Here is a 10,348-nt window from a genome sequence, read left to right as displayed (position 1 = left end):
TGTGTGTGTGTGTGTGTGTGCAACTTCTTTACTTGCTTGCTCGTTCCATGTACCCACACACCTGTTGTCTTTTCTGTGCATTGTCTAGTATTTGGTTTTATTTAGCTTTAACACCCCTCTCTTTTCCCACAGCACCCACAAACATCTTTACATAATGGATTCTGAACCACATACCCACACAGCCTGCTGAATATAGTCTTCTGCTCTTTTTTTTTTAAGGAAAATGTTTTTGTTCATCCTCAACAAACTCTGATTGCTATGGTAACAAAATATATGTCCCTCCTCTCCGCCAGCCTTCATTCAGATGGAATTTGCAGTGAAATAGTACTGTGGGAGGGGGCTGCTGCTGCTTATGCGCTCTTGGCTGATAATTTTCCAGCAGGTGATAAGACTGACTGATTCGTCTAGGCAGGCGAGCCTTGCTGCTACACGCAGGAGTTTCGGGTTTAGTCGCGTTAAACGGGCTTCCTTTCGCACTGAAGCTTCCTTTCGTCAAGTCCGGGAAGATGCGCAAAGTTTGGAAAGACTTTCCTCGGATGTCTCCGTCTGATGAGCTCAGAGTAGTTTGTGATCGTGTAGCTGCTCCCGGTTTGTCAGATCAAAACGAGCTTGGATGTTGATAGAAAATAAAAGGTTTTAACTCAGTGGATTTTTTTTACCCCTCCTCCGCTGCCTGAGTTTACGGTAGAGACGCGCGCGTTAAAAGTTGCTCAGAGCGGACTGTTGGCGCGGTTTAACAGATGGGATAGCGGAGGTTTTGTTTGTTTGTTTGTTTTTTGCAGCTTGTGCACCTGAATCTTCATTAAGTGCATGGAAGATTTTCCTGACCCATAAGCCAACTGAATGCTATACCCCCCACCTTTTTTACCCTCTTGTGGATATGGAGTGATAGGAATCTAACTTTCTGGGGAATCTTGGCGCTCGAAAAGCTGTCAGTGGATTGAAGGTGGATCTTTTTTCCCCTTTCTTTTTGTTTTAGCTCCACTTCACATTTGCCCTCTTCTCTTTTTTATTTTTTTTTTATCTTATTTGAAATCGCACTTAAGTAAAACACTCTAAGCCGGTCGTCTCCCCCTCATCTCTCTGTAGAATGGCTCGTTTTGGAGACGAGTCTGTTCCCACCGCGGTGGACTCCGGGGATGGGGACTTGGAGCGAGGCGGTGGCGACGGGCAGGACCCGGCGGCGGCGGGACTGACTGCTTCCATGAAACAAGCCAAGGCGCAGCGGGCCCGGACCATGGCTCTGTACAACCCCGTCCCCCACCGGCAGAACTGCCTCACAGTCAACAGGTCGCTCTTCATTTTTGCAGAGGACAACATAATTAGGAAATACGCGAGGCGAATCATTGAATGGCCATATCCTTCCTTAAAGCATTAGAGTTCTGTTAAAAGCTGTCTGATGAGTTCTGTTGTGAGTTCAGCACCATGGACAGCGACAGACAGCATGTGAGCAAGCTTAGAAAAAAATCTAACTCCTCTTAAAGTCCACCTTCTAAATCTCAGTCCCGTCTCTGTGTTGTGCACGCTGCCATATACCCTACATCTCTGTGTTTAGCGTCTCCATAACCCACTTTATGATTTCCAGCTGCTCCTGAAAGCATCAAACACAATTCTGATTTCTAACCTGTTCATAATTCTGCTAACTAACTTAAATTCATCTGTGGGCTCCATTTTTTTTGTTGGCAGCAGCCAGAAAGTTAGCATGTGGTGATCATTAGAAGCAGCTCTGCTCACTGTGGGGGTGGCATGTAGGCACATCTCTGATGCCTTAGTGCTCATTGGAATATGAACCTGGCCATGAGTAGGTGTCAGTTCAAACCTACCAGGCAGCATTTCTGCGCTTCCTGCTGCAGAACTGGCCAACAGTTTCTCTCTTCTGAACTAGTGCAAATCTAACAAAGCTTATCTGGGAAGTTATTTATCCCATAGATACAGCAGCCATGCATAACCGTGCACAATCCCTTTTGCAAATTAGTATTATTTAATTTTATTTATTTATTTTTGTATTTTATCTGTTCCAGTTTGGCTTGTTTTCCTGCTTCAGTGTTTTGATACCAAAATCAGTTTGGCAGCACCTCTGAGTTGCCATATCTGCCCACTGCTCCTCCTGTCTTACACCCCCTCCAGTGCCGCGTGCCAGTCTCCCACTGTTACCTAACCACAGGCTCTGTGGGTGTGTGGGAGTGGGGCTAGTGGTCAAGACTAGCTGGCCACTGACAGCATGGTAATGTGACTGTCGGTATCACCGAGGCAGAGGTATGTGGGAGAGAGCTGGCCAGTAGTACTGCCGTGGATCGTGGGCTGTGAGAGCATCACTGTCATTAGTGTTGACAGAGTGAATAAAGTTTCGAGATTTGAGGTTCAAAATCTACAGGAACGAGCTACACTGATTGGCGGTGCACTGATAGAGTGTATGCTGCTGCAAATGTATACCAGAATATTAGAATTTGTGCAAAATTATCAATGACTGGGACATTTGTAGGTTAAAAAATAATCAGGTTAAATAAGCTGCACCATCCCAGCCTCCTGCATGTTAATTAGTCTTTATAACTACAGTAATCAATCGATTTAATTGATCTAAAGAAAATGATTTAGTACATAAAAATCAGTGCCAGCTGTTTTTTTTTTCAATATTACAATCTTTATCTCACGGAGGGACAAATCACGACTGCTGACATGTTTTGCTTGCATTATATCCTGTAGATTATAAATACATCATTCTGCCTTGCAGACAGCCATTTGTTTCCATTTACTTGCATGCAACATTAAGATCTACTAGCAGACTCCTGACACTCTCTTTAGTCCCGTTATCCATCACATTAATTATTGTCAAACGTCTTTAATGTAGCTTTGACAAAACAAGCTGTGAACTGCCTGGTTATAATTGATTGCAGTGTAAAGAGTTAGCTTCAAATATGTTTTTACTGCCTGCTTACTTCGTATTCAGTGAAGGAAATCAATCACTGCATCATCATTTAAGTCATTTCATTAAATTATTCATGTCCTTTGTGTTTGTAGACACAAAGGACATGAAGCATGTTTGCGTTGACTGCTGTTGGCTGTGTAAACTCATTTGGGCTTTAGACAGTAGAAATTGCGGCAGAGGAAGTGCAATAGGCTATTCGAATAACTGTTACTTTGAGTGCTACACTGATTTGGTTGTTGCTCAGTTTTACGTATCATTATGTGTGTGAATGTGTGTGTGAATGGGTGAATGACTGAATGTAGTGTGAAGCGCTTTGGGGTCCTTAGGGACTAGAAAAGCGCTATACAAATGCAGGCCATTTACCATTTATTTACCATTATTATTATTATTATTATATGGTTGATTTGATTTATTTTGATTTATTATTAATTCATATTTTATTGAATTTTTATTGGAAAAACACCACCAGTCCAGTGTAAATACAAACCACATGAGGCAGAAATAGCATCAGCACGACAGTAGAGCAGTGGGGAGATGTGAACCAAACTAAAGAAGAGAGAAAGGGAGAAAAAAAAGGGTGGCGGTGGTGGTTTATCTATGTGGGACTTAAGGATAGGATCCCAGTGTCCATCTAACTCTAAGTTTTAATTTGATCATTTTATTTTTGAAAAGGTATGGATCCCACTTCAGGTGAAATCTCTCCACTTTATTCAGTAGCCTGTATGAGGGGTGATGGATTACCTAGAATGATCATCTTGGCGAATAATCTTGGCGAAAAGGGAATAATCGACCTCAGTCCAAAAATTTGGGGTTTTAGGACAACTCCAAATCATATGTGCCCACCCTAGTCTGACATCCCTGTATAATCTATGTGCTCAGCGGTAAATTCGGTGTAGTAATTTGAATTGGGTTAGTCTTGTTCTAAGTTCCCTGGACATGGATTTGATTTGATACAACACATGCAGAAGAGCTGCTTCTTGGACAGAGTGATGTTCTGGCTATAAGCAGTGAGCGTGATTCGTGTAACTGGGCTAAAACTTGCATAATAACTAATACTTAACAGGTAACAGTTAACAGTTAGCAACAGAGTGGGCCCATTAAGTATTTCCCACTTTAGCTATTTTCATCCACTTTCAATGGCAACAATGCGGACTTGTCAATGTGAGTCAGTGTGGGTCCCAGAGGTCCTCATCTCAGCGCTCCCTTGTGAGTCAGTGACCCCATTTCACTCATGGCAGGAAAATTAATAATGAGGAGCTCCGACCTCATGGGAACTCTGAGAGACTGAAAGTCACAAGTGTTGGGGTGCATACAGTCACACGCAGCGTATGCCACTGCTCATGTCCATATTGTGCACCCCTTGGGCCCATGCATGTATACAGGTGCAGACAGATGTTTCACTCGCAAGAAAACTGGCAATGATCCGCTCAGGTCAAGTTGTGTTAGTTTAAGTTATGTTAATATTCTGCATTTAAACCACTAAGTTTAAAATCACTGATTTGAAGGAAAAAATGGTTTAATATTAATATTTTAGAGCCAACTACGCACTGTTTTTACAGTTGGTACATCTGTGATTTTTCTTATTTATTTTTAACTTATCAGTACTATGGATAACAAATCAAGCTGACTGATACTGGATTTTTGAAACAGTATCTATTACAAAGCATGTTTGCTGCAACATGTGCAGCAAAGTGTATCTCTCATAGGTTGTATTATTATACGGTCTTTACCTCACAATAAAAAAGCACACTGAGGCCAATGTTGCTGTGATTTGGCACTATATAAATTGAATTAAATAGGACAATATGACACCAACCATATTATGTGCCAACTTTTGTCTAGTCTGACTCTAAAAAAAATCTCATGACAAATTTCATAACTCTTTTTTTGTCCAACTAAGACTTCAAAAAGAAAGTATTTCATGTCACAAGAGACAAAGAAAAACAGCAAATCATCATTGCTTGTACGTGTAAATAATTTCTATTTTGCTGTTGATCTGCTAACTTCTTTTAAATAAGTTCAGTTTGAAAACACCTTCAAACACGGGATTTAAGCCTTCAGTACCTTCCATGATCATTTATTTGTACATTTATCCTCTAAGTATAAAGGTGAAATTCATAATGGATGAGAGTGACTTAAATGTAACATTATTTTCATATTAGATACATATCACCTCTTATCAGAGCTGACGTTAATGATCATTTAGAAACTGATTGCTCTCTGAAGTTCAACGTGATAACCTCACAGGGGTCCAAAACTGCTTTGCAGTCAAATAAAACAGAAAATTCAAACTTTAGAAAAGCAGGAAGCATGAGTGACCTACTTTCTTGAAGAATGTCCTAAATGATTAAGCGATTATCAAACTTGATGTTGAGTCATTTTCTGTTGATTGCAGATGAATGTTGGATTGCTTCTGGCTTGATTTGGAAAAGCTCGCTCATTAAAACCTCACAATGAATTGAATTAGCCTAAAACTGAGCAGTCTGAGGAGCAACCTTTCTTTAGTTGCTAGCAGATGATGTTTGAACGTGTTTGTCATACAAAGACAATGTGTAACGCGTGCTGTGTCGTCCGCTGCGGCGTCGGCTGTTGTTGGCAGTGAAAGGAGCCGCGGGAACTGCTGCCTGTAGTTTGTGCAGTAGACCACTCAGGCCAAGGTGACTTCACAGTGCTCTCATTCCCTCCCTAACCTGATCGCTTTCTCTTCATGAAAAGCACTTTTAAAAGCAGGTTGCCATGGTTACCGCAATCTCTCTAACAGATTGCTTCCAATACCAGAGAATATGAACCATGCCATTATTCATCTGTCATTTAATCATCCTCATGCATCCGTCTAGATTTTTTTATTTTATTTATTTTACCTTCCACTGAACCACTGAACCTTTAAAATATTTGCTACGATGTGATTGCCGTCAGTGTATTCAAGCTGTAAACTCCAGGAGAACTTAACTTGTCTTGTGTCATCAGCTTTATCTGTTTTTATGTGGCGTCTTTGTCCTTGCACTGTGCAGAAAAAAACTTTCCTTAACTTAGCGGCCTTTACACCATTTGAGTACATGATCCTGGCCACCATCACCGCTAACTGTGTTGTCCTGGCCTTGGAGCAGCACCTCCCCGGAGAGGATAAGACCCCCATGGCAAAGAGACTGGTGAGGACAAAATCTGCTGTCACGACACACACACACACACACACACACACACACACACACACACACACACACACACACACAAGGGTGTACAAAATGTAGACTGTATATAAAAGATGTACACAGCCATCACGCTCTCACCCACTAGCTTGTAAAATCCCATTTTATGCCTTAAGCTGAACATTTCTGGCTGTTGCCGTTTGGGTGTTTTGACACCATACATCATAAAAACACGGGCAGCTCTGAAAAAAACAAAATTACAAGTTAGCCATGTTCTAAAGCTCTAAATTATGGTGGCCTTGTTTAGGACTGCCACATGGATTGTGTAGCTAGCTAGCTGTGATTATACTGTGTAGACTGGTGCTAAGGGCGCTGCAGTGATCTCCTGAATAACAAGGGTCACTATATTGCCAAAACCTCCACATGGGCTCTGGTATAGGAGTAGAAGAAGTTGAAATCTGAAACAAAAAAACTGCAATTTTTCTTCTATAAAGTCTCATCTTTTCAAGCTTTTCCAACATGTTTCTGTATAATCTGGAAGTCCCAGAGCCCATGTAGTGATATGTTATTGAAATGGGAGTAACAGCTAGCATGACTGTGTCATCAACATGGACATGGTGGCTGTACTACCTTTGCCAGGGTGGCTAAAGTGACATAACTGAGTGAATTAGAATATGTGAGACATTTACATCAAATTCTTTAGACATAATTGGATCTCTGAGAAGTGGGTGATGTTTTACTGTGCAGTGTGAGCCGTAGAGCTTTTCCACTTCATCCACACCTTCCTCACTGAGATTATTACTTTAGGAGCAGGAGGCGGAGGAAGAAAACAGTTTTTGGAAATGGTAATTAAGGTTTCACCAAACACACTTCCCCCACTTCACTCCCCTCTCCCACGTTCTTCTTAAGTCAAGGAAGTTTAATTTCAATTGTTTCCATTCACTCTAAGACACGAGGTACAAAAAAAGCATTGTTAAATATCTTATTGTTCATTCTTCTGTCTGTCTAAGCAAGTGCAGTCTGTATATTTGTCTATTTGAAAGTGTAAAATGACTTTTCTGAAGACCCTGCTGACCTATATATGCATGTCATTCCCGCAGGAGAAGACTGAGCCATACTTTATTGGGATATTCTGCTTCGAGGCAGGGATCAAGCTGGTGGCACTTGGTTTTGTTTTCCATAAAGGCTCCTATCTAAGGAATGGCTGGAACGTCATGGACTTCATAGTCGTGCTCAGTGGGTGAGTAACATCAGTTGGTCTCCTTGACGACCTGAATTTTCAACAAAGTGAGAAGTCTTTGTCTCAAACATTGTCAAGTTATTACTTGCCAAACATACTGGCGAAATCTGTTTTTGGAGGAGGAAGAAATATCACTTCTGAACATCGCCATAAACTCTCTGACTGGGAGCCAATCAGATCTGAGCAAAGCAGGGAATTTGAGAAACAGCCGAAGTTTCTGCCTGTGTTCCCATCTTCTTTTGAAAATGGTTAAAACAGAATTTAACAATCCCGTAGGTTTATGTAGTTAATGTAACCAGATTTCAGTATTTTAGCTTTTCTTTCTGTCATCTTGGCTTAAAATACTACATCACGCACAAGACTCTTCTGCTGCAGCTGTTGAGAAGAGACCAATCATGGGGTAGCAAATGAATTATTTTTGATGGTACAGCTGCGATTGGAGCGTGAAATTGAAAACATTTAACCCATAATATGACATTAAACTCACATTCAGTATATGAACTGTAACAATAAGACCACCTTAATATGGCTCGTCCCTAAAAAAGACTGCTTCCATCTGTGAGGCATAGACACTGGACTCTTATGGGTGTCCGCTGGTGTCTGGCACTAGCACACTGGCAACACATAATTTGGGTGCATCCCAAACAGGCGCGATCAGATTGAAATTCTAAGATTTTGAAGGTTGGTTCAAAGTCATCCTCCTCGTCATGTTCATAGAGTCAGAACAGGTTTCTTGAGTAGGTTTTCCATGCTGGGGAACACTGTCCTGCTTGGAGGTGCTGAGAGCTGTAAGAGCTGTCTTGGTGCAGTTTTGGTAATATGTGCAAGGTTGTGATGACGTCCCCAAAAAACCTTCACTTCATAGCTGAATGATCGGTGTTATTCACCTGTTAGTGCTTTGAATCTTGCAGCTGATTGGCGTAAAGACTGCAGATGGAGTTGTTTCAGCACTGTCGTGTTTAGTTTGCACCTGTCCTGATTTAATTCCACTTGGGGTTAACGATAAGGTAGTTTTTTTTATGTACAAGGCTTCTATCTTTTACTTTCTACGAAAAAAACAGAGATTTTTGGCTATTTCTTTGCTATTTCTTTTAAGATTAACTGGAAAGTTTTATGCGATCGAAGTTGAAGAAGTGAAAGTCAGTGTGAGTTAAGATCTGCCTGTTAAAAGGGAGTTTTTCCTTCCCACTGTCGCCAAGTGCTTGCTCGTAGGAGGTTGTCTGATTGTTGAGTTTTTCTCTGTATTATTGTTGGGTCTGACAATAGAAAGCACCTTGAGGTGACTGTTGTTGTGATTTGGTGCTATTAAGAGTAAGTCGCATAACATTATAAAATAGATAAAGTAACATGGCTTTAACATCTGGAAACAGGGGTGCCTGATATGACTACTTTAGACTTCTTGATTTGATCAGTCTATTGAAAATAAAACCACAAAGTTTACAGCACACCGGCTCGATCGATTAAAACACAGCATAAGAACATTTTATGGAGATCTTTTTTGGGGTGGACTTCCCTTTAGTCTTTGGATTCATACTCCATTTTCAAGCTTCCTGCAGTCTTTTTTCTTCTCCTGTTTGTCTGTCTGGATACTTACCAATCATTTTTCAAGTCTGCCATGAAGGACTCATGTAAATAATAACATTAATGAAGTTGCCAGTAAGTGATTTCATTGATCTAGTTTGAGTGTTTCTCCAGCACCTAGTTACATATGGACATTTCAGGACCTCTCGATATCAGGATTATAATCTTACTATAATAAACCAACTCCTCCTACTTGATCAGGAGGTGAGCAACAAAAATTGGCACACAGGTACATCCAGTGGGAAAAATTATAGTTCACTGGGGGTAGTTGTTGTTAGTCCATTAGCAGCCTGTGGGCAGCTTCGGACTTGCCTGTCTAACCACAGTGAGCGTCTTTTGTCAGGGGTCAAAGTCAAAAATATGTGGTACAATCTGTCTGTGTGCTACTTTTCCTTGTGTTATTGTTGATACATCAGGCAGCTGCGGAGAAGTTACAACAAACAAAGAGCTAAATGGATACCTGGTGTTCAAAGAAATGAAAAGTGCAGCCACTGTATGTACTTTGTTTTTCCCTTCCTGCTCTGGACCACTTGTCAGCAGATCAGCTTCTGACTGTCGCATAGCATCTTCCATGTCGAACAATTTGCAGTTATGATTTTGGAGAACTAGTAGTTGAACAATAAATACCTCCCCGAATGGACACTACCGCTGTACTGTAAACTAATCATTAATTAATTGGTTCTTTTGCTTACCTTTAAAATCTAACTTTGGGAGCTGCTCTTTCCACATCGCCAGCTGTTACTTTAGCCATCGTTGATTGAAGTCGCTTAATGCAACTGAATCGTCTATGGTCGCCACTGCCTGTGTGGACACCTGTTAAGAATAAAAACCACAACATAAATGCCATTTCAATTTACAATTGCATATTGACAAATGTGTTATTTACACCAGCTAAAGCCCTTTTCCTTACTAGGCTAAGCTAGGAGTTATCTAAACAGAGACTAAAATATTCTTTTGTTATCGTTCACATTGTCTAACAGTCCTAACTGTACATACTGTACATGCTAACTACCTGTTCCACTAGCTTTAGAAGGTATTATATTACCTTGCCATTAGCAATAGCGCTGAGCAGCAAAAGCTCTGACTTGTAGCGGGAATTAGATTTAATGTCCAGGAGTCGATGCCTTAGTAAGTACTCTAATGCCATGTTTGCAATTAACATGTATTGTGTTTAGCTAACTGACAGTGATTTAAAATCAGAAGTTGTGGTTATGGGGCAGCACGGTGGCACGGTGGTTAGCACTGTTGCCGCACAGCAAGAAGGTCCTGAGTTCAATTCCAACATCAGGCCGGGGCCTTTCTGTGTGGCGTTTGCATGTTCTCCCCGTGTTTGCGTGGGTTCCCTCCGGGTACTCCGGCTTCCTCCCACCGTCTAAAGACATACAGCTTGTGGGGATAGGTTAATTGAATAATCCAAATTGTCACTAGGTGTGAATGTGTGAATGAAAGTGAGTG

General features: G+C 41.1%; 1 protein-coding gene across 3 annotated transcripts in view; it reads left to right on the top strand.

The window, feature by feature from the left end:
• LOC102215393 (voltage-dependent R-type calcium channel subunit alpha-1E-like) overlaps positions 1 to 10,348 on the top strand; it is a 75,513-nt gene that overhangs the window by 8,796 nt on the left and 56,369 nt on the right. For all 3 annotated transcript variants that reach the window (XM_013912669.1, XM_013912666.1, XM_005721437.2), the window contains exons 3-5: positions 1,090 to 1,356; positions 5,970 to 6,075; positions 7,173 to 7,312. In XM_013912669.1, coding sequence (XP_013768123.1) covers positions 1,090 to 1,356; positions 5,970 to 6,075; positions 7,173 to 7,312 — 513 coding nt within the window. The remainder of the gene's footprint in view (positions 1 to 1,089; positions 1,357 to 5,969; positions 6,076 to 7,172; positions 7,313 to 10,348) is intronic.

Source organism: Pundamilia nyererei, unplaced genomic scaffold, assembly GCF_000239375.1.
Source record: "Pundamilia nyererei isolate P.nyererei 1_Seehausen unplaced genomic scaffold, PunNye1.0 scaffold00004, whole genome shotgun sequence".
Taxonomy (NCBI): domain Eukaryota; kingdom Metazoa; phylum Chordata; class Actinopteri; order Cichliformes; family Cichlidae; genus Pundamilia; species Pundamilia nyererei.
Note: the sequence above shows the minus strand (reverse complement) of the source record. Positions and strands in the feature narration are given on the sequence as shown.